The 25822-nt window shown below is 37.4% G+C and overlaps 1 protein-coding gene across 1 annotated transcript in view; it reads left to right on the forward strand.

Annotated features, from left to right (window-relative positions):
• The window catches only part of LOC126354489 (protein MAK16 homolog), a 46761-nt gene extending 38218 nt beyond the window's left edge, over positions 1-8543 (forward strand). The window contains exons 7-9 of the mRNA XM_050004210.1: positions 763-882; positions 8163-8231; positions 8320-8543. Coding sequence (XP_049860167.1) covers positions 763-882; positions 8163-8231; positions 8320-8463 — 333 coding nt within the window. The 3' untranslated portion in view covers positions 8464-8543. The remainder of the gene's footprint in view (positions 1-762; positions 883-8162; positions 8232-8319) is intronic.
• Positions 8544-25822: the final 17279 nt, after the last annotated feature.

The raw sequence follows: 25822 nt of genomic DNA on the forward strand, positions 1-25822 counted from the left end.
CTTCATGAAAGTTCAAGAGACTTTCAGTGGAATTTTGATAGTTCGTAACCATAAATAAATTGTAATAATGTTTCATCAAAAGATTAAGATTTCATCAAAAGATTAATTCAGAGTATAAACATGTGATGCTGATAAATCTTCACTTCCTTAGAAGTTTTGAATACAACAGAACTGCTGAAATCAAAACAGGGTGAATCTGTTGGTTTAATCTGGTGCAACTCTGAAGAAAAATATATATAATATAATTTAGACATGTGGAAATCTATTTGTAAGTAGCAAGTGGTATATAGTCACAGTGTTTGATGAGGTGTTTCAGGTTTTCTTTGTGAAATTGATGATTTACGAGTTTTTTGGTTTTTAGTAGAGTATCTTTGTAGAATATTTCAAGAAAATCCCCTAATTGTCTCTGTCAGTGGTTTAATGCAGATTTTGTTGCTTGCTGTTTGGACTCCAACCAAACTGAACTATTCAGTTTGGTAGAGTACAAACAAAGAGCAATGAAATCTGCATATTATAACTGCAAAAACAAGGGAAGATATCGAAATATTGTGCAAAAATAAAGTGAAGGCTTGGCTGCAAACCCAAAAACTAGTAAACTAACACCATAAATGTTTTTTTTTCTAGATCAGTAAACAGTTACTACTGCCATAGTCAAATTTGGTTTAATCCACACTCAAAGATTTATGGTCAAAATTAAATTTATACACTTATATTAAATTAGATGGATACTTGCCAGCGAGATAAATTGTTTCCTGTTTTTAGGCTGAAGTCGAGTACGAAAATGAATTGGATAAAGAATTGGAAAATGATGAAGAATATGTCATGGCTGGGAGTAGTGATGAGTATGAAAGTGAAGGCAGTGATGACATGAATGATGAAGTGGTAAGTACAGTAAGCATTCTGTTTCATAATTAGCCACTTTCTCAAAAATTGAGCATTAGAAAAATACATGTATTACATTTTATATGTATGCTGTATGTTCATGTTTGTTTTTGGCATGTATACAGTGTAATCTATGGCGTATTCACCATTGTTAACAATGCATTTGTACACTTTTATTATAAACTTAATGATAGTCACAATCTTCTTCGTTCCTTCACCTGCTGAAAGGCATTACATTTTTCCCTTAAAGCAATTACTTCCTGAGTTAAATACGGGAATGGAAAGTTATTTGTGGAATATTAAGACAGTAATAGAAAAACTAGTGGTAATAACTTACATAATAGTTCACCACATATCAACACACACATTAACGAAACAGTGAACTTCATTAGCTTTTGGTCAGACCTCCTTCAGATCTGTAGTGTGTAGACATGCCACCCTCCCCCCTCTTGACTACATGCTGCCAGAATGAACTCATCACTGCTAAGTTTCTATTCCTTGCACCTTCTGCCTCTTCAAATAAGCCGTTTACCATCATTCCCCAGTCTCTCCTCCTCCTTTCTCTCCTCACCCTGGTTGCACTGCAATACAGGCACAATTCAGCTGTGCAATTGTGTATGTGTGTTTCTTATGTTTGTATCCTATAGCTCTGAAGAAGGATTTATCTGAAAGTTAGCTGTGTACCCAGTCTTGATTATGTTTCCATAACTGACTTAGTACTTCTAACTATTCAGTGAATTGTTTCCTTACTCTTTCCACTACTTACTTTCCAACTTTATAGGGACAGTATTAACAAACTACTCAAAACCTTACATGGAAAATAAAACAAGTGAATGAATGACCACTCTCTGTACATATGTGGAAATGGGCAGTGTACAACACATAAAACATTGAGATTATTGTTAATTAGCTATCAAAATTACATACATCACAGAAAATAGATACAGATAACGAACATATAAACAATGCTAGTTTGATAGCCAAGTAACAATCTCCTCCTACTTACGTATGTCTGTGCAACCCTACAGTTCATATGTATTGTCAGTCACTGTGTGCATTCTTCTTCTTTTTAAAGGGTGGACTGTTCCGAAATTCTTGCATCTGTATCTGAACATTTTATTTTATCTGCTTGTTCTCTTAAAGTATGTGGACATCGTATCTTGTCCAAAGACTCTCCCAATAATTTTTGACAAATGATGGTCAAGAGGGTTGTTTTATAATTAATTATTGAAGAATGTATAAAATTGTCTGGTAAACAATGAATAAAAATATGAATTAGGATTGTGAATGAAACAAGAAGTTTACTGTTTGTTTCAGAGCAATGCTTTGTGGAGCAGTTTGACTAAAGATGAACATAAGTTTAAATGTGAAAGTAAAGTAACAAATATAGAATACAATCAGTGGTCACAGGCTCCTTCCTCTGTCATGATAAATCACATATAAACCATCGCTGCAAACTTTGCTTGATCACAAATTGCATTTAGAACTAAGAAGTGCAAAGAAACACAGTTTTGGAGCAAGATTGTGGAGATTTTTGTCTGTGTAGATGAATAGGTTTGTTAGTGTAAATGTCCCCAGTGTTACATAAATTCTTTTGTGCCATGCACATCTACAAGGGCTGTTGAAAAAGTATCTAACCTTATTTTCAGGAGAGCTATCAAGGTATCAGTGGTGCACACATTCCCTGTGTTTGCAGGCATGCATAATGCGCAGCCTAATTTCTATTTTTTTTATTTATAATTTTTTTTCCCACCACTGCAAAAGCAGCCAGTCACTGGCTAGCCATTGAAAAATGTAAGTACTAGTCATCAGTTATGTAGGCAAAGTGACAGAAAAAGTGGCCGAATGTTATTGCATCAAATTTTGGTTTAAGTTCTGTGATTCACAAGTTGAAACAATGCACAAGATTCGACAAGTGATTGGTGACAAAGCAGTGGGTACCACACAGGTGAGAGAGTATTACAACTACTTTAAAGATGGTCACTCATCAGTGTAGAGTGGAGCACATTCAGGTAGGCCCCCAGCATCCACGAATGGGGTTGTTACTAATCACTTAAGGATCCTTGTGATGAAGGATAGATGACTCACAATCAGAGAACTTCCACACAAGGTTAAAATTAGTATTGGGTCCATTCATTCCATTTCAAAGCAACATTTCTACCTCAATAGGATCCCAGCAAAATTTGTGCCGCAGTTGCTAACAGTTGAGCTGAAGCAGCATCATTTGGAGATTGCACAGGACATGCTGGATACGGTGAAATGTATTGCCAACGTTCTTAACACAGTGATCACTGTGATGAGTCTTGGGTCTATAGGTATGACCCAGAAGCAAAGTTCTAGTCTTTGCAATGGAAGCATCCATTGTATCTGAGATGAGAAAGGTGAGGCAGGTCTGCAGCAGTGTGAAAGTCATGCTGACCATCTTTTTTCACTCCAGTGGCATAGTCCATCATGAGTATGCCTACACGGTACTCTTGGCAATAACAAGTACTACCAGATGGGCTGCACTACTTTTGTGAAACAGTGAGATGCAAATGGCTGGACTTTGGGGCAGCAGGCATTTGGCATCTTCACGAAGATGGCGTACCTGCTCATCGTTCTCAGTTAATTCAGAGTTTTTTTAGCCAAACACATCATGGTTGTGGTTTGTCAGTCTTCCTGTTTCCCTGGCCTAGCACCAAGTGACTTCTGGCTTTTCCCTAAACTGAAAAATACTCTGGAAGGAACAAAATTTCAGAATAGTGAAGACATGCAGATTTCGATGAAGCAGCTGCACGCTATACCAAAAGAGGCTTTCAAAAGATGCTTCCAGAAGTGCCAGCAGTGTTGGGAGAGGTGTGTAGGAGCTGAATAGGACTACTTTGAAGGTGACTAGTGTCAGACAGTTGCACCTAAATCAAGATTGATTTTATAAATAAGTTAGATACTTTTTGAGCAGCACTCGCATGTGACCAAGTGATATATTGAAAACATTATGTTGCCAGTGGCAGAAAAATTATGCACAAATAAAAATTTACATATTATTACTGTGTTAAATTTTGTGTGTGGATGTGAGAGGTCGGGGGTGCACAAAATTAATAATGTAGGCCGCGGTTGATATAGACATGATGCTATTTTCAGTGTTGTCATTTTTGTCAATTAACATGGACTTGCACTCTTTACTTTGGTGGTAGTATGCTTGGTGTGTTCCAAGGGTGTTTAGTTTTTTGCTTTTAGGCAGGATATAAATAGGATGTTGGTACTTAATGTTATTAGCATGGTGTTTAGTTTCAAGCAAGTGGTTGGCTCCTGCTGATGCATAATTTTTTTGTTTGAAGACATTGGCAATCTGACATGAAATACTACACAGAAATTGAATTGTACTGAAGATCTTACCTTCCATTTGTTTATTGTGCTGCGATTGTTTTACCATTACTGTGGAACTGTTATAGCGATTTTCAATGGCTGTTTGTTTTATTATTTCCTTCTACAAAGAAATTATACATAAATAACAAATATCCTATCCTAAGACAATAATATCTAATGAGTCGCAATCATCTTGTGGTGTTGCAGTTCTGGGTAAAACAAAACTGAAAAGGTGTCTTGCATAAGGTGGAATTCCTCGTCCTATAATGAGTCACAGTTTAAATCTGCCAACTCATACAATACAAGGGTGTAACACTTTGTAGACATATGAAAAGGAATGATCACTTAGGCTCTGTCATGGGTAAAGCAGGTAGTAGATGTAATTTTATTGGTAGAATACTGGGAAAATGCAATCAGTCTACAAAGGATGGTGCTTACAGATCTCTCATGTAACACATTTTGGAATGTTGCTCAAGAGTGTGGGACCTGTACCGAATAGCACTAACAGGGATATTGAACATATACAGAGAAGGGCAGCCTGAATGGTCGCAGGCTTGTTTGACCTGCAGGAGAGTGTCACAGTGATATTGAAGGAACTGAACTAGCAGACTCTTGAAGATATACATAAACCATGCCGAGAAACCCTACACTTACATAGTTTTAAGAAACATCTTTAAATGATGATTTTAGGAATGTACAATCCCCCCCCACCTATCGCACCCATGGAGATTGTGAGGATGAGATTAGACTAATCACAGCACGCACAGAGGTATTTGAATAACCATTCTACGTGTGCTCCATATGTGACTTTAATGAGAAAATACTCCAATAACTGATACAATGGGACATACCCTGTGCGATGGACTTCAGTGGTTTGTAGAGTATAGATGTAGTTTTATTGAACTTCAGACGTGGTAGTTCAACCACTCTGTTGACCATGTAGCGGAATTCTGCCATTTAGGGGGTTGTGGGGTGATGAGAGGTGTTGTGGATGGTAGTGTGAGTTGTGGTAGGTAGTGTTTGCTATGGTAAAATAAATTTCAAATTGCTGTCTATTATTTATTACTCTACCACTCAGGTCTATAAAGTTTACACTGTCATTTACTTGGTGCTCAACTGCAAACTTTATATTTTCATGGAAGTTGTTGAACAAATGGTTTAACTCATTGATGTCATCTTTTGTGCCATTAATTAAAATGATTACTACTACTACTACTACTACTACTACTACTTATCTGTAGATGTTAGTAATGTTTTTGAGGATGATAGTAGTCGGAATTCAGAATGTTGTCTTCCAAGTTGTTTGTAAATATTTCAGCTACTAATTTAGGCAGGTTTGATCCCATTGCCAGAGCATCAGTTTGTTTGTAGAGTGTATTGTTGAATTTGAAATAGTGTGTGTGTTTGTGTGTGTGTGAGAATATTGTAACAGTTCCATTAGTTTCTGCTGTTTAGATTGGCATTAATTATCTGTAACATGGGAGCTATTGGAACAGAGGAATAGTTTGTGTATGTCAAGTGAGGCAAGTGTGGCTGCATCAGGATTTTTTGTATGTTTGATGTTTGTTCTGTGTTTCTAATTGTTCTATTATTACTTACTTTCTGTATGTTTATTTAAGAATTTTGAAAACCTTTTTGTTGAGTTTGAATTTGAACTGTTCTTACAATTGTCTGTAGTCCTGATAAGAGTTCCGTTTTTGTGTATTGGTTTCATCATGAGGCAAGGTGCATGCAAGATCATTGCTACAGTGTGTTTTGATTCAGTAGGAAGTTCTATATTTTAAATGTATTTAATCTCTTTTTGTATTCTGGCTGTTTGGTCTTTAGGTATTTGTTATGTTGTGGCCTTTTAAGAAGTCTAGAGTTTCCTCTATATATGTTACTCTGTTGATGATTACAGGTGTATTTCATTTTCAGTTCTTATGTTATTATTTTATTTGTATTTAATTTAGTCTTTGTTACATGTTATGACTTTTTTCCTTCTCTTCTCATATCCTTATCTATAATTTCGTTGATTTTGTGGCAGGTTGCTATTGTCATTCATTTCTCAAGGGTGATGATTAAATTGTTTGACGCTACTAATGAGTTTCATTTGATCCACTGGAGCTTGGATGTTGTGTTTTAATGCTTTGCCTCTGCCTGTTCTTCTGCAGAAATATTGTGTGTGTTGTTGAGGAAGAGTGTGTAAAATGTGTGTTCCTTTCAGGTTTTTTCTTTCAATTTGGGAGGCAGCTGTTGTTTGATAAAATTCTTTTTTTTTCTATGTGGCTTTCATTTTCTGCATAATGACTTTGGTGCATATTTTACTCTAATTTGCATTCAGAGTTAAAGAATTTGGATAGATTGCTGCTCACCACATAGAGGAGGTATTGAGAAGTGGACAAACACATTTAAAAGTCAAGTCTTTGTGTTGATGGGTAGCCATTGCTGTATGCATACGAAGGGTGGAATTACACATCATTAGACTGAGGGGTGTTAACTCTGTACTCGTCCTTCTTGGCTATATTTTTACAGTAACTTTTTGTACGGATATCATCATTCTCCATTCATGTTTTTACTTGTATTGAGAGAGGTAGGGAGGATGGATTTCAGTTCGTTTGCTGTCTGGCAGGACCACTCATTTTCAGTCATTAAAAGAGAATTCATATTTAATGAACCAATTTAGTGCCATATTTAATTTAATAATGTTGCAAAAAGTACTAGTCACAGTCTAATCCTAAAGCTGTTCTCCTGTTCAATAAAAGATTTTAGAATGTTTTGCAATGGTGAATACAAAACATTGTCCATGTGAAGTTTTGAGTATTAGAAACACATATCTGTTGTGTTAATGTGTGGTAGGCACTAAGGTGGCTTCAAGCAAGAAGTTTCATTTGAACACAAGCAATTTGGATGTGGAAAACAATTTGAATAGGTACAAGTTTGTTAGTTTTGCAGAAGTTTAATTCAGTTTTGAAATATTAAGTGTTGACTATGACTCATGCTTGCACGATTAAATTACAGAGCGTGCACAGGGAAGTAAAGAAGACAAACCGCAAAATGAGACTTTTATTTGTGAAAATATAATTAATGAAGGGTTTTATAAAAAAGGGATTGTATGACAGATGCATTTGCAAACATTTCCATCAGACCATAAAGAAGGTTTTAATTCTGTATGTCTGTTACTTACATGTTTTAATGACAAAAAGCATTTGTATTTAATAAACTTATTATTGTTATTGATCATAGTGTGTTGTTGCCAAATACGGAAAGATTATATATGTACACATTCGGTGTCTCAGTATGAACTGAAGCTGAAATTTAACTGTTTTCTTCTAAGAACCCACATGGATGTTTTTTCACTGACAATATGACTTTCAGTAAAACATATGTTTCACTTACTATGTAGATTGAGGTAATAGCTACTATTCTGTAGGTTGAGGTAATATCTGCACTTGGAAGAGACAGGTTCCTGCCAGTTATTAATAATTCCGATTTTATACCATTTCCTATGGCATCCTGCAGTTTAATTTGTTTGTGTGGTACCTTTCTCCAGACATCTTTAGAAGCTTGTAGCAATAAATTATTTAAATGATTTGCTTTCAGTATAAACCATTACATCAGGCAGTGCAATGATTTGACGGTTGATACACATTTGAGAGGCACAGAATAGAAATACAGTATACTTCTCATCACTTGTGCAGAATATGCAAGGTATTTTTGGTAAGGCAGTTGTCTGGATTGACCTTATTTTGTGATCTCGTGTACAATAATGCATTTGTGTAAATATTGAGTGTGTACAAGAGCAAGCACAGGGATAAACACAGTAGTGCCAGAGTCACAGCAGTGCAGATAAAAGCATGTAATTTTAGTTTGTACAATAATTTTTAATGTGTAATTGCCAGTAGTGCTACAAACATTGGATATGTTTATTTATCCTGTTTATTTCTTCTTCTTAGGATTCAGACTCTGGACATGTCGAAGTAGTAGAAAGTGACATCGATATATCTGATACATCAGATATTGAGGCAAGTATTGACCAGAACCTTAGTTTCTGTAGTGCAGTTTTCAAAATTTGTTTAGCCAATTTTTTATTAATGATGTTCTTCTTTGCAGGATTTGGCAGCTAAACACAAAAAAAGTGGTGAGCCATCAACTGCCAGTAAAATGTCATCCAAACGCCGTGTGAAAAAGTCTAGAAAGCCTCATGTTGAAATTGAATATGAGCATGAAATGGCTACACCCCTTAGGACAAGCTGATGTGTAATGTCCATACATTTAGTATTTAAACGATCTGTAATTTTTGAAGGATTGTAAATAAACATTTAATTTTGTCATAATTTTCATCATTATTGAATCTTGTTTAAATAACACAATTAACCAAGTGAATGCCTCCAGTGCTGTGAGCTGAGTAAAGCTAGGATAGTATCACTATGCTGAATTGAAGCTTGATGGTGTGGCACATCATCTGGCAGGACTTTGGAGCAATTTTTCTCTTTAAATTAAAAAGCATGAAGGACATAAAATGTTGCCTTGTGTGTGGGTGAGATGGCTGGCACCTCCAAATAGTGCAAGTCAAGGGGTCCCTATTAAAAATGCTAAGAAAATGGTACAGGAAGAAGAAAGCATCTCAAGAGTAAAAGAAAAGATGTGTGTGTATACAAGGTGCCAAGAGGATTGTGAAGTCTGAATGCATTAGTACAGTGAGGGTGAGCATAGTTAAGTCGAAGACAGCGCTAAGGGGATTCGAGGCCATGAATGTTAAACGAGTGAAGGATGTGTTTCAGTAAAAGCGAACACATAGATTGACCTTGACTTTCAATTTTTTTTAAATAATTATTATGGCTCCACTTGTATGGAACTTGCTTTCATTTTCAAGTAACAAATATATAGAAAATGTAACATTCAATTATGTGAAGCCAACAATATTCATGCCATTAAAACTGTATCTATACACTGAGGTGTGCTGAAATACATCCAGGTTGTAAACATCAATGACTTGTTTGTAGGTCATGCATAACATTGAAGCATCAGTTGCCTTACTCCTTGATGCCATAAAGTATATGTGCAATTTAAATAGTATGACTAATTGTAAATATATTTTCAACATGTAACATCAAGGTTGGAATATCAGCAATTATGATAAAATGTATCCTTTTTGTAATTTTTGTTATTTGTTATCTGTTTGCCATATAAAAGTAAGCACCACTGAAGGTTTTTCAAAAGGTAAAAAAAATCATTGAACTCCTAAGACGTGCCTACCTAGTTGGATTACATTGAGTTACCTTATAACAGGAGCACTCATCATGAGAAACTGCTGTCAATAAAAGATATAGTGGAGGGCAGCAGCATTCTAGAGATGAATAAGTATTACAATGGGTAAGGTGTTCTTCATTCTAGGGGAAGGCCAGACACTGGTGAAACCCTAACGGAGCAAACATTTCTGTCATTCCAATTTGTGTGGTATTGTTTGATGAGGGGGGGGACTCCTTTGTATTAACTGCATACTATATGCTTACTCTTCTAATGTGAAGACTTTTGTAGGAGTGAGTTCTTGTTGTTACATAACAGTTCGACACACTTGCAGTGCTGAGCTGTTGGATAACAACTGACGTGAATGTTAGTTAATTTTGCATAGTTTCACCCCATGTCATAGTATGGAATTATCTTCTATGGTAATGCAGGTAAAGTCAAAAATATTCATTGTGCAAATATAAACAAGAATAATGTTGTCTAAAGCAGGTAATGAACTTCATAGATTTCTTTGACCGCCTCTTACTTAATTCATTTACATAATGTTATATTTATTCTTCTTTGATATTTTGGGTTTACGGTAGTCAATATAAGAGAAATAGTGATGTTTTTATTTACTTAGAAGTTTCCCTCATGAAGTAGTGTTTATTAAGTCATTCTGTGTTGTTGTGTAAAAGGTCATCTGTCCATAGACACAAGGCTGACATCAACATTAATTATACAGTTGAGGATGACATCAGGCAGTTCACTGATAATGCTCAGTTCTCTTGCATAAATCACCACACCGTTAATAAGTCCAAGATGAAGCGTACTGTGAAACATTATGTGCTGAAAGGGAGAGAGGTGTACACTCAAGAATACAACCAATGTGTCGCCCCGTCACAGTGTTGTATGATGGACAGCATGTTTGTATCTGAACGCTGCTAGTATGAATCTGCTTGAGTGGTTAATTGTCAGAAGGTTCCAGTAAGCCCAAAACCATATACTTTGAATCTCATTTGTTTCCAGTGTTCTCATTAATCCTTTTGAGGGTAAGTTCTTCCAAAACAGAGTTGCAATGTAAATATAATTACAGATGAAATGGGTACTAGGAAAGCAAAGCACTGTAACTTAAAGTATGTAATGTAATTAGTTAGTTGAAAAAAACACTCACAAGACAGCAGGAGAACACACATATAAAAAGGTATCATAACTTTTCCAAGCTTTCAGCACCAATTGCTTCTTCTTCTGGCAAAAGATTGAAGGGGAAGGAAGAGGGATGAAGGTAAAGGACTAATGACGTTTAAGAAATGGTGAGAGTTTGGAAAACATGACCATAACCCTGCTTCAGGAGAGACTTTGCAAACTGGATGTGAAGGAAAGATTGATTGTTGGAGATTGCACCTGAGAAGACTTGAAAACCTTAGAGCTTAGAGGTATAAGATAGGATAATGAAGAAGATTAAAGACTAAATATCATACACTGGTTAATAACAGCAGATAGTTAATTGCATTGTATATGGTGGTGGTGGTGGTGGTGGTGGTGGTGGTGGTGGTGGTGGTGGTGGTGGTGGGAGGTGGCATGGAAAAACAGATAAATCAGAAAATAAAATATATAGAAAACCAAACAGGAGTGAAGTAATTACTGAGAAGAAATACTGAAAGGGAAGAAATTAATGTAAATTAAGGTTAGGTGGGGGGGGGGGGGGGGGGCGGGCAAGAACCACATGTTGTAATGCCAGTTCCCACCTGTGAAGTTCAAATAAACTGTTGTCGCAGGGAAGAATCCAGACAACACATATGGCAAAAGAGATACCATGGTCACAACTGTCACGTTGTAGTGTATGCTTTGCAACAGGAAATTGTGTGTTGGAAGTATGCACCCTCTACTTATGCCCATTCATCCTACCCGATAATTTGGTGGTAGTCATGTCAATGTAAAAGGCCAGTGTTTAATAGCTGGTACATGACATGTTGTTTCGCAGGTGCCTCTCTGTTTGGTAGTGTATGTTTTGCCAGTTACAGGGCTGGTACATGTGTTGGCAGAAGGGTGTATAGGCCAGGTTTGATGTGGGTACGGTAACAGTGGTAGGAGCCACAAGGTAAGGAAATGGCTGAAGAAGGAGCATAAGATTTGATAAGGATATTGCGGAGATTGGGAAGGTTACGGAAAGCTATTCTAGGTGTGGCGGACAAAATGACAGGCAGAATGGACCTCATTTCAGGGCATTATTTTGGGAAGTCATAGCCTCATTGAAGTACCTGATTAATGTATTAATGACCAGGATAATACAGAGTGACGAGGTGTACTATGAAGCTGTTTTATTAAATGGATCAACAGTACCAGGACTGGATGTGATTGACCAGGTAATCTGCTTTCGTACTTGGATGGTGAGGTAATTACATCCAGTGAAGGCTGAAGTGTAAATGATGGTGTACTGCTGCAAAACATCTGCATCTGAAAAAAATACATTTGCCTTCAATGCCAAGGCTGTGTAGGAGGAACGTTTGACATAGAATGGCAGCTGTCAAAATGTAGGTACTGTCGTTTGTCAATAGGTTTAATGTGAACAGAAGTGTATAGCTGACACTCAGCGAGATCAGGTCAGCATCAAGGAAAGCTGTATGGCATTCAGAATAGGATTCTGCCAATACCAGTTTCATTGTTGACCCAATTATCGTTTGTTGGATGGCATTTCCATACCTGTTGCAGTTTCAGTCAATACAGGGATGTTTAATGCTGTTTGTGGAAGAAGCTGAAGTTGTTGCCAGATGATGTCCCATATGTGAATTGGAGATAGATCTTGTGATTGAGCAGGCCAAGGTAACATGTCAACAATCTCCCAACTGCGAGTCTCGGTCCGGCACAGTTTTAATCTGCCAGGAAGCTTCATATCAGCACACACTCTGCTGCAGAGTGAAAATCTCATTCTATGGAAGTATCTTTAGTTGTGGAATATATATTATTTAAGAGGTACTCTTTTCACTGCCTCTCTAAATAAAGGTGTTTTTTTTTCTTCTTTAATCTTGAGCAGTAGTTCGTTATCAGGAGTTCAGATGAAAACCAGTGTTAAGCAATAAAGGTGTAATGGGCTTTGTGATGAAGCAAGCTTGGATATTTTTACTTGACCTCTTATTTTGCCATCTGCCTACTTAAATTCGTTTTTTCATTTTTGAAATAATTACCATTAACATATGAGAGTATAATCTGTGTTTTCATAATAGAGAAAGGTTGGTCTTCATAAAACAGGATCTAATTTTGTGCTTAGTTTTGTGTATCTAATTTGTTTTCTAATTTATTTTGACTACTCCTAGCTAGTATCTTTCATTATAGGGTGAAATAAGTCATTGCTTCGTAACTTAAATTCTATTGTTGATTTATAAACAAATATAAATTCTGTATTAATTATTAACATTTGGAGGAACAACTAATAGTATTCTTAAAGTATCTATTTTGGCTCTCTTCGAAAACGTGTTAGCAAAACCAACCCTTAATTAATTCCAAAGTAATTAACAGTTTTGTCAAAAGTATTGTTTACGTAACTATATATGTTGATTTCATCATTTAAACAAATAATTCGGCTTAACCCTCATAGCAGGTGAAACTGTTAAAAAGAACCAATTTTTCAATGTATTCAGTTAATTTAATGAGTTAAGTTTTACTTGTAATTTCTGTAAATTTAACTTCGAACAATGTGTAGTTTCAGCACCTATTATTGTGACGATATATAAGCGCCCAGTTTTTGGTCAGGAGACAGTCCACGGCCGAGTTTCAGACGACAACAATGCATCATCTTAACAGTGAAATAAGTGTTACACCAGTAGGCCATGTGTTAAAACACTGACAGTGTCTGCTTCATATGTACCTTTCTATTCTTAAAGAACTGTGAATTTGTGATTATGTTTTTTACTGCTTGTAGATGTTCAACAGTAGACTATTGTAGCAGTAAGTGGATGTTCGCTTGCAACCAATTAATGAGGCTTATCGAAAGTTAAACAATAGTGCACTGGCCATAAATAACTGTGTATTATTTGTGGGGGTTGTGAAAAGTGAAAGTAAGACTGTGAAATGCAACTGTGCGTCTGTCAGCTACATCATCTACAGTGGACAGTACTGCACGTCAACCCTCTAGTTTTTCAGCCAGTGCGTCGATACCTAGGAAAACAATGGAAGAAAGAAAGTAGGTGAACCGCTACAGCTTACTTGGCATATATTACTGTATAGTACCTTCACCACTACTTATCGTTGTCTGTAAAATATTAATGAAACCAGTGTGTGTTTTTTCTTTTCTGTGTCAATGTTGCTCATCTTGGATTATAATGATTTTGTATTTACAGATGCAATGTAATGTATTTTGTAGAATCAGTATTATTGTTTATGGTCTAATGTTGTTCTCATGTAATTTTGTTGTAATTTGAGGAGCTTCTCCTGATTAATAAAATTAATATTTATGGAGAGTGCTAGAAAGGGACAGTTGAGGAACAATAGTGATTTATGATGAGTACAATTGAAGACTAAGAGTGAAACAGACTGTCATCATTTCAGACTGCGAACTGTGTGTGATCAGATTCCATATGCTCATAACTGTATCTGGAATTTATGTGACGGCCAAGTTCCTAAACAGTTTAATTCTTGCTTTGTGATAAATAAACTGGTGGACTGCAGGTCAGGGTGAATATTAGCCAGCTATCCACTGTTGTTTTCTGGAAATAATCTTGTATATAAAATGTACTCAGTCTGCCTGCCCACCCTTCTGAAACAAGGAAAGGTGATCATTGAGTATTTTGACAGGTCAGCATGCAATGAGACAACAGAGTATCGGCGCCAGAGAACCTACTGCTGTGGTCTCAGGTAGGAAGCTGCAGCACGCACATCTCTGTAATCAGATTGCTGATTGTCAACTGACGTTATATTGCTGTGAGTTGTCAATATGAATTCCCATCAGTAAACATTATTAAAATGGGTTAGAAAATTCAAGTCAGTTTTCAATTTACCATTCAACAATTCTTTTCCAGTGACATCTCAGATTAAATTTATGTTCTGTGCCGTAGATGGCTATTTCAAATGCTAGAACTTTATGTAGCTATCTCGTAATGAAGTATGTTGATATAATTGTTTATGCCGAGGCCTTTATTAAGCAGTTAATGGTGACCTGAAATCAAAACTACATACAGACACATTATCTGAAGCCAAGTTATCACTCATTCTTTAATGCTGACATTAACTTTAATCCAATCAGGAGTCATTTGTTTACTCTGTTGATTGCACTGATTAAAGTTTCCCACCAAGGACATTTTGAATTCCATCAGATGTAAATTGCTGATGTTAATAAGCCAATACCCGCAAATTAATTAGCTTGGTGAAAGGACTTTTCTGTATAACGAACTTGCACTGCTGACTCACATTTCCAGATTATTTGTTTTACAGCAGCTCTTTCTAAACAGAATTTTATCTGTTTTTGTGTCTCACTTCTATGTATTTATTTTGTGCCCGATTATCGATAAATTTAGTAAGTGTGTTCAGAAAGAAGTTTGGCGGCTGCTCTTGTCTGGGCAACAGCACTTCAAAGCACAGCTTTGGTGTGTTAGGTGTAACAAGATCCTAAAAAGTGGAAGCAACTTACATTTTTATTTATTGTGTGTATTTTAGTCTAAAATCGTAAATTTCTTGTGTATTTGTGTGTCTAGTTGCCACAGTTCCACATTTCATTTACAGTCTAGTCCATAGTTCCTCCAACCTTAGTATTTGTAGGGTCTGGGATTGCTGCATTCAGATATGGTACATTTGATGACAGTTTTCTCACAGTTCTAGGTGATGCTGGTTTCAGTCAAGCAACTTGAGGCCATTACCAATGGCAATCAAAGTGGGGGGGGGGGGCTGACGTGATGGTGCAGGATATGTCCCTCGTGTTGCCCAATCAGTCCACTTACGTGACTGCCCCAGTTACTGCCCGCATTGAGGATGACTCCTCACATCAAGTGGGAGGTTGTTCCAAAGTGTGGCAGGCAGCAAAAGACTTTTTGCAGTGCCAATCGAAGGACATGCCCGGTTCGCCTGATGAACAGATTTCAAGCTATATCTGTAACTGACAAAGACTTCGAGCCAGATGCAGTTGCTTGTCCTTTTCCAGAAGCACCCTCTCGGCCTGCAAGATCTGTGCAATCACTGAGAGTAAGATTACTGGTAGTTGGGAGCACCAGTGTCAGATGTGAAATAGGACTCTTAGAAATATGGTTGCCAAGGAGGGGAAGAAATCCGATGTGCACTCTGTGTGCATACAGGGAGGAGTCATTCCAGATGTGGAATGATTGCATCCGGATGCCATGAAGAGCTCAGAGTGCAGGCCAGCTGGAGTTGGTGGTTCACATCAGTACTAATGACAGGTGTCACTTTGAAACAGGAGGCATTATATCTGGTTTCGAGCAGCTAGCTGAGGTGGTAAATGACTTTGTCTTGCTTGCAAAAAGAAGGCAGAGCTCACTGTCTGTAGCATCATTGACAGGGCCAATTGCAGACCTTAGATGCAGAGGTAAGTGGAGGGTCTGAATCATAGGCTCAGATGCTCTATGACTGTGTGGGTTGCAGATTTCTCGACTTGTGCTATAGGGTGGTGGGATTTCAAATGGCTCTGAGCACTATGGGACTCAACTTCTGAGGTCATTAGTCCCCTAGAACTTAGAACTAGTTAAACCTAACTAACCTAAGGACATAACACACATCCATGCCCGGGGCAGGATTCTAACCTGCAACCGTAGCGGTCACGCGGTTCCAGACTGCAGCGCCTAGAATCGCACGGCCACTTCGGCCGGCGTGGGATTTCAGTTTCCATTTAATATGTCAGGTGTCCACACCACCCAAAAGGCAGCTACATGGGTAATGGTGCTATGTGGAATTGACTGGCAGTTTTTTTAGATCAGGGGGTCTCGAGAAAACAGAGAGGTTCAGTCTCAAAGAGTGAAGGGTGATCACAGGGAGAGGATAGACATAACAACAATCAATATTGTAGCTGTAATTTGTTTTAACTGTGTAGGGAAAGAACCGGAGCACCAAGCAGCAATAAAAAGCAGTAAAGCTCCAGCCATTATAAGCAACAAGAGCTGATTACAACCAGAGATAAGTTAAGCTCCAATTTTTACAAAGAACCAAATGATGTTCAGAAATGATAGAGTAAATACAGTTGGTGATGGCTTTTTTGTTGCAAGTAGTTTTTCTTGCAGCAAAATTGAGTAGATAGCTCCTGTGATTTAGGATAGGTAGAGTCCATATGTGTTGCCCAGAATAAATTAATAATTGGTTCCTTTTACTGACCCCTGGATCCCTGGACTCGGATGATACAGTTGCTAAACAGTTCAAAGGATACTTGAGCCTCATTTCAAATAGGCACCCCACTCATACAATTATAGTTAGTGGTGGTGACTTCAGCTTACCCTCGATATATTGGCAAAAATATATGTTCAAAGCTGGTCGTAGGTATAAAAGATTGTCAGAAATTGTACTAAATGCTTTCTTCAAAAATTATTTTGAGCAATTATACCAGCAACCCACGTGAAGTGTAAATGGTTGTGAAAACATACTTCACCTCATAACAACAATAATCCTGAGCAAATAGGGAGTGTCATGGCAGATGTAGGGATTAGTGAATGTGAGACTGTTGTAGCGAGACTGACCACCGCAACATCCAAATCCATCAGAGGTAAATGCAAAATATATCTATTTAAGAAAGCACATAAAAATTCATGGGATGCTTTATTAAGACAGTCCCCACTCCTCCCTATCTATGTATTTAAGTGCAGATGAGATGTGGCTTAAACTCAGAGAAATAGTATCTCAGGCAATTGAGAGATTTGTGCCAAATAATAAAAGATTGTGCTGATCCCTCGTGGTTTACAAAACAGGTCACACCACTGTTGCAGAAACAAAAAAAGGATGCCATATTTAAAAGAAGACAAAATTTTCAAAATTTGTAATGTTTTACTGAAACTTGAAACTTAGCTTGGACTTCAGTGTGAGATGCTTTCAATCACTTTCACAACGAAACTTTCTCTTGAAATCTGACAGAAAATACAAAGAAATACTGTCGTATGTAAAGTACACCACTGACAAGACACTATCAATACCTTCACTGTGCAATAGCTATGCTGATATTACTGATGACAGTGACATGAAAGTGGAGTTGTTAAATGCAGTTTCCCAAAATTCCTTTACCAAAAAGAAGCAAACATTTCAGAATTCGAAATGAGAACAACTGTGAATCTTAGAAACTTAGAAGTAGATATATTCGGTATTAAAAAGCACCATAGAGAATTTAATGAAGGCGAGTCTTCCGGTCCAGATAGCATAAACTTACGTTCCTTTCAGAGACTGCTGATTCTGTACCTTCATACTTAACAATAATATATATCTCCTCGCTTAGCGGAATATCTGTATCGAAAGACTGGAAAGTTGTACAGGTCACACTAATACACTAGAAAGATAGGAGTAATCTGCTGAATTACAGACCCATAGCACTGACGTCAGTTGCAGTAGGATTTTAGAACATATATGATTTTCAAACATCATGAATTACCTCAAAGGCAATGGTCACATAGTGAGCACAGATTTGGACAATATTGTTCTGAAACACAACAAGCTCGTTATTCACATGAAGTAATGAGTTCTGTTGACAGGAGATCTCAAATTGATTCTAAATTTCCAGAAGGCTCATGATACCATTCCTCATAAGAGACTTCAAATCAAATTGCTTGCATGTGGAGTATTATTTCAGTTGTGCGACTGGATTTGTTATTAGAAAAGTCACAGCATGTTGCAGTTGACAGAAAATGACCAAGTAAAACAAAAATGATATCCAACATTCCCCAAGGAAGTGTTATAGGCGCCCTATGTTTGTAATCTGTCAGTTGTGGTGAGGAACAGTCTGAAAAGTTGGTTACGGCCTTGCATGGTAGGTTGTGCAGAGAAATGATTGTTAAAAAAAAAAAAAAGGTATGTTCTACTGTTTCTGAGTTAATTAGCAATGAAGTTAGCCAATCTATGTACAATTAGTGTCAGTTCTTACAATGTAGGTGATAATGCATGACGAGATTGCTGAGCCTTTCGCCGAGGTTTGATCTTACTGCTGACTCAAGTCCAACTTTTGTATCTCTCTCTCTCTCTCTCTCTCTCTCTCTCTCTCTCTCTCTCTCTCTCTCTCTCTCTCTCTCTCTCTCGCTCGCTCAGTTTTTGGAATCCAAATGAACACATTTGTTGAGGCTGTCTCCAGTGGGCCCCTTGCACTTGCACACCCAGTGGCCTGGTTGGCTAATTTTAATGCTAATTATCTTTGAAATGGTGCAACATGTCATATTTTTTTTCTTAACAATTATTTCTCAGCCCAGACTGTGCTCCAACACTTTTACAAGCTTTTCAAATTGTGTCTAACCCCACTGTATAAACAATTTAGGTGACAAGCTGAGCAGCCCGGTATATTTTTTGCATATGATACTGTCATTTACCATCTAGTAAAGTGATCAGAAGATCAAAACCAATTGCAAAATGACCAACACAATATCCGTTTAGTGTAAAAAGTGGCAATTGCCTCTGAATAATGAAATGTATGAAGTCATCCACTTGAGTATGAATAGAAATGCGTTAAACTTCAGTTACTCGATGAATCATACAAATTTAAAGGCTGGTAGTTTGAATACATAATTAGGAATTAGAATCATGAACAACTTAAATTGGAGTGACCATACAGATAATGTTGCGGGGAAGCCAGACCAAAGACTGTTTTAGTGACGGAACGCTTAGAAGATGAACAAGCCTACTAAGAGACTGCCTACATTATGCTTCTTTGTCCTCTGCTAGATTGTTGCTTTGTGGCATGGAATCCTTACTAAATAGGATTGGCAGATGACATCAAAGAAGTCCAAAGGAGGTCAGCTTGTTTTGTATTACCTTAAAATATGGGAGAGGGTACACGGATATGATAAGTGAATTCGGATTTGCAATCATTATAACAAAGACCTCATTTTTGCTGTGGTGAGATCTTTTCATGAAATTGCAGCCACTAACTTTCTCCTCTGAATGTGAAAATATTTTATTGTCGCAAGCCTGCATAGGAAGAAATGATGATTGTAATAAGATAAGAGAAATCATAGCTTGTATAGAAAGATTTAAGTGTTTATTTTTCTCGTGTTCTATTAGAGTGTGGAATGGTAGAGTAGAAGTCCAAAGGTGGTTCAGAGAACCCACTGAGAGGCATGTAAGTGTAAACCGCAGAGTAGTCTTGTCGATGTGATGGAGATGTAGGTTGTAGTAGTTATTTGGAGATGGAGAGCCTTACACAGGGGAGAATAACATGGAGAGCTGCATTAAACTGGTCTTCGGACTGAAGAAACGATGATGATGACAACAACAGTAACAAGAAAAACAACATCCATGGTTAAAAAGTACTAACAGGCTCTTGTCTCGTGATGGTGTATAAAACTATTCATGAATATACTTACTAATATTTTTTTCCTGATGCAAACTTCAAGTTGCCATGCTTTTTTTTTTTACTGTAATGGTTATTCTGATAAAGATTTGATAATACTGTTTATATATGTGTGGTATGTGTCCTTACAATTTCTCTTTCCTTAATGTTACTTGTGAGTGTGCGCCCCAATTTGGTAAATCATTCTTTATTATACATACTTGTTGCAGAAAGTGGTCAAAGCACTCTTTGATCAGGAGACCCAGTTTGTGATCGGTCCTTGAAAAAATTTAAAAAAGATGTTCTTCTAACCATCGTAACAGGGATTTGACCATTTGTGGTTCCACCCCTAAAGACTACAATCTTTTTATTTAGCCCATCAACACTTCTTTCCCAAACCTATTTAGGTCAGTACATGGCTAGCAAATCTACACCTCTGCCTGATCAGCAGTTGTCATCACCATTTCCATGTCCATATTGACTCCCCATACAGTAGTGCCAAGGTGAGGCCAATCGCGGAAGCAGCTCAGCAAGTCACAAGTGTGTACCACCAGTTGATGAGGCTGTATTGTTAGGTCATCACCTGCAGTGTGCGTTTTGTTTCCTTCCAGGCTATTCCCTGCCCCACCCACTATTACTACCTGAACATCTTTAGTGAAATCCTTACATAAAGTTCCTAAAATGACTACTACTGAGCAGCAAGACATTCTTTTACATGACATCAGTGAGGATTTTTGTATTGTTTGTATTTCCCTTCGGCGTCCAGCCAGATGGATATTCCGGTAGCATACCTTGCCATTGTCTTCAGGTGACATTTGTACAATGAGCCAGTTCAGCCACACAGTGACTAACCTCTTCAAATTTTTCCTCACATCTATATTCTTTCTCATCAATAGTGACTATTATGAACAAACAGATTGCATCATCATGGGTTCCCTCTGTCATGGTTGTGACAAACTTATTTGAGCGGGATTTTGAAGAGAAAGCTCTGGAGGAAACTGCACGAAGCCCATAATGCATGTGAAAGACTTCAGAAGTTCTTCCCACATTTCAACCATCTGTGCCCCCCCCCTCCCCCCACTGCTGCGCATTAAATTAACTGTGGAAGTGAATGGTGAACTTCCTATTCTGGACCTCCCAATCGAGTGCAAAGAGGGTGGTAATGTGGGTTACAAGGAAAGCTGCTTACTCTGATTTATTCCTGTACACCTCAGTTATCCTCGTCCTCGAGAGCATAACAGTATGCTACATACACTGGTAGCACACAAGGCCCTGTGCAGTAGCAGATGAAGCAAACCCACCAAAAGAACTTGGCCACCTTAAGGACGTATTCCAGAAGAGAGGCTGTGGTGAGAGTTCCAGATTGCTTTCAGATAGAAAATACAGGCCTAGCAAATAGGACATGGCACATATCTGCCATACATAGACAAATTATTCAACAATATTGTCAGAATCATGGCTATTCACAACATTAAATGCATTTTCTGTCCGCCTCCAAAAATGGATATAGTAGTAGGTACAGCGAGAGATGACTTTGGGTGCTCTAAGCTTGGTGCCTACTCTATTCCGCGCAAATGCCGGAAGGTGTAAGTTGTGCAGATTGTGTGGATAGTCAGAAATTTGTCAGGAGCACAGGACACACTCTGAATGCAACCCTCAAAATCTGTGATTGCTGAACACCGCATAGCTGCACGAGACTTACTGAAACATCAACAGATGGATCTGCTAAGACAATCCTTGTCATTTTAGGACTGTATTTTTTCAGTGGGTTGTTGAGTTTAATGTTTCCAGTGGCCTGAGCAACAGACATAGTAGTTTCAATCTCAGTAAACTGGAGAACGCAGCACTCAACAAACTAAAGAAAGTGACAATGATGGTCAGAAGCAACTTATGGACTCTACAATGGGAGCAGAAGCTCTGAGAGACTGAAGTTCACACCCAGCATTTGGCAATTGCAAGAGAGGTTTGCGGCCAGGTAGTGGGAAACGATAAGAGTGTAAAGGAGGTGTGATGTGGAAATCAATCATTCTGTGTGTATCACCTGAAGATGATGGAAAGCTACACTTTTGAAATCTGTGTTTAGCAAATTACTCCGTCTGGTGGGTTACCTGAGAACAATACAAATAGTTAATTTGATGAGATAACTTAAGAAATCACATTAGTGATATTCCCAGTTTTTCAGGTCACGTCTGCTGTACATATTTACTACCCGTACTCCCATTTGACATTTGTCTGCATTCAATTCTGACATTGCCGGAACGTCTTTTGGGTACTTACAACAGAGCTGGCAGACCATGTCGTCATAGTCCTCAGCTTTTGTATGAATTCCCAAATACCTCCAATCCCTTTCCTGTTCCTCTCTCAGGCTGTTGTTACTATGTGTATTGCAGCTACAAGAGAAGTTCTCTGACTTACAGTGTCCACCCCTATCTCCCTTCCCCTCCCCCTCCCCCTCTCCCCCCTCCCCCCCCCTCCTCTCCACTCGTTACAATTTGCCCCAGTGGGAACGTATTGTAAAATCCTTACAATGAATCCCACTGTCCACTTTCCTAATACAGTTCCCCCAATTTCCACACACGGTCAAAAATTAGTTAACTATAGCAAAGAAACACTGCCCAAACTCTTTGCCTTTACAAATGTCTGCTTGTGTCTGTGTATGTGCGGATGAATATGTGTGCATGTGCGCGCGAGTGTATACCTGTCCTTTTTTCCCCCTAAGGTAAGTCTTTCCGCTCGCGGGATTAGAATGACTCCTTACCCTCTCCCTTGAAACCCATATCCTTTCGTCTTTCCCTCTCCTTCCCTCTTTCCTGATGAAGCAACCGTTGGTTGCGAAAGCTTGAATTTTGTGTGTATGTTTGTGTTTATTTGTGTGTCTATCAGCCTGCCAGCACTTTCATTTGGTAAGTCACATCATCTTTGTTTTTAGATATAAAGAAACAAAAAAGGTTGTAAAAATAAGTAAACATGTGACATTGTGCTAAGTTCATTATGAGCTCATGTTCAGCTGGGTCAGCCATATGTATGTAAATAAAATAGTAGGTGCAAGTTACGTACAGTGGAATTTCAAATAAATTGGGTATCCTAAAGCACAATATAGGCTGTAAAATATTCACTTATGTAACAAGAAAAGGACACTGATTTAGATATTCATTACAAGGAGTACACGTGAAAAGATATGCAAGTGTGTAAAGTTAGTTATGAGAAATACTTCAGTCCTGGTCACATGTAAAGAGAAGTCAGACATAGGTTGCCTATTGAAACTTCAGCATACAGATAACCTGTCAATACTGCTACTGCTGCGTATGCTAAAGAAAGTATCTTCAATGTAAAGTACATAGAATGTTGACTAAAATATACTTAAAAACTTAAATTTTCAAGTCCACAAAACCCACAATAGTTACTCAGTTGTCTTTTTGGCCACTAGATGTTGAAGTATATACAAGCTAACAGAACACTGTAGAAACACAGAAAGGAAAGACAAGAGTGGCTATGTGTACAAAGTCCTGTACCTTGAAAGTTAGTGAATGTCATGTTAAGTTTTTTTGGATGCTGTGCTGAAGCATGTATCCTATTTTTTTATTATTTATTTATTTATTTATTTATTTATTGCCCAGTTTAACCATAAATAACTACCTGGCCAGAGCAAACCTTTTGATATAAAAACTGTGGTTGATTAAATATTTTGTTTCTACACCTGCAGGTGAAAACACTAGAGTATACTGTTGCCTCAAAAATTTTTGATGATGATGTAAGAATAGAATGTGAGATAAAATGTCAATTTCGAGAGTGATCATATGATGTGCATAATTTTTATTTTAATTGCCTTGTTCATAAAGTTTCTGTGAACAGTTAAAATAAAAAATAACTTTCTGATGACAGTCACATAAAAAATTAATAGTGTAGAAATGAGACTGGCTGATAGTTATTAACTTAACAGCGCCATTTTTCTTACTGGGACACCTAATGATGGCATAATTTAATATGTCTGATAAAATGCAGTGAATTGAAAATATATTATGCATATGACTTAGAAATTACATATTGTAGGGAAAAAACTTATGATGTATCATTGGAGAGCATTGTTGGTGGTAATTAACTGTTAGCACAACTTTCAGTAGTAGTTTAATAGTTACTTATGTTTAATGTATACTTAGATGTACTCCACATCCCTAAATGATATTCTGAATCTGCACTTGTTCATCAAAGTAGCTATTGTGTTGTGCTTATATTTATTGGTTCATGTTATTCCTATTGAAACTTAATAAATCTGCAGCTGGTTATATTTAACTTCTAGAAACTATTAACGAATTTAGGTTTCAAGCCAGTGATTGTCCTCAACTTGTATCCTCTTAATGGCATTTATAGATTATTTGTGTAATGAAGTAGTCAGCACATCACTGTTTCAGACTTCTGGACTATGTGAAAACTTATTTTTATATCCATAACCAATAAACATAATAGACAATAAACATAACATATGTGTCGTTCACAGCTTGGCTCATCTGTCCACCTGCTGCCTTGTTTTATATCTTTACTATTAAACCAGTGCACCGGTGCAGCTGTTCGGGACCTCACATTACTTGAGTCCTGTACAGCATGGCACTTGAGTAGTTGCCATCAGTGTTACCAGAATAACATTACTGTAAATGCAAGTACAGTGCCATCTGAAGTGATGCAATTACTGTCAGACCAGCCGCTAATATTTACTGCCCCAACCTGCCGATAATCTGCTACTCTGTCTCCTCTTCAGCTTAGGTACCTTCTTTTCTAATGGTTCCTTTTGAGGTCATGGTTATGTCACCAAAAAAACCAAACGTCTGAGATTGCAGTATGTCTTGCAATAGAGATTATCTATTCTATAATTTCAGACTAAACTGAAGCTGATTTCATGGAAGATTCAGTGCCTCAAAATAAAAATTGGAGTTCCTCACAGATTGCTAGTTCTGTTTGCGAGCAAATTATGTTTACAATATGTTGACTGGACCAAGTGGAGATTAACATAGAAGGGCTAAAAACAACCAAAAACATAAATCACTACTAATTTGTCCAAATAGTCATTGAACAAAATGTTACTGCTACAGAATTCAATTGATGGTACTTGGACAGGGGTGTAAAATTCTGAATTCTGATTTTGTAAAGGCGAAGTACTCTGAAAATTTATCAGTGATTAGTGAATGAACCTTCTTGTAGGTGAAATAAGTCTTCTAATAGTGGTATTTTGTACCTCCTGCATTTACTGAGATATTTCTGTTGCTTCAAACACACTGAAAAAATGTGTTTAAAAAATAAGTAGAGCAGAGCTTTTGTACCGTGATATGTGCGATTACGTCATGGGAGTTGTCCCCGCAAAACCTATTACTGGTTCTGACTTTCAATAAATGTTAACAGTGTTGGTCATTATTTATAAAAATGAAACCAAAATTGAAAACTTGAATCATACAATGGGACATGATAGAGTAATATAAGTAAAATGACTGGTGTGAATGAAACCAATAATTTCAAACACTTTTGATCTGTACCTGGAAGTCTCTGTTATGGTAATGGAACCAACTCCTTGTCATGTGAAAATTAAAGTTATGAGAATTAAAGAGACTTCAGTCTGAAGCTTTTCATTATGTTTAGACTGAGTGCTTACAATTGATCTTAAATTGGCAAAAAGAGTGGATAATCCAACAAAATTGTCACGCCTGCAGCGAGCAACGTGACACAGTGGTTAATGCTCTGGAAAGTACAGTGACCAGTTTCCTTCCCTATACTTTACACATCCAAGCTTATATTATGTCTCTGAGATGAGTATGTTAAATCCCAATCTTTTGTTTTCTAAACAAATTTGCAATGAAAGGAGCATTTCTCTTATGAATCTTCTCCCTCAACACTATTGATTCCTGATAATGCTCCCAGACCAATGAGCATTCAATTGAATGGAGATTTTGT

The sequence above is a fragment of the Schistocerca gregaria genome, chromosome 3 (genome assembly GCF_023897955.1).
Source record: "Schistocerca gregaria isolate iqSchGreg1 chromosome 3, iqSchGreg1.2, whole genome shotgun sequence".
Taxonomy (NCBI): Eukaryota; Metazoa; Arthropoda; class Insecta; order Orthoptera; family Acrididae; genus Schistocerca; species Schistocerca gregaria.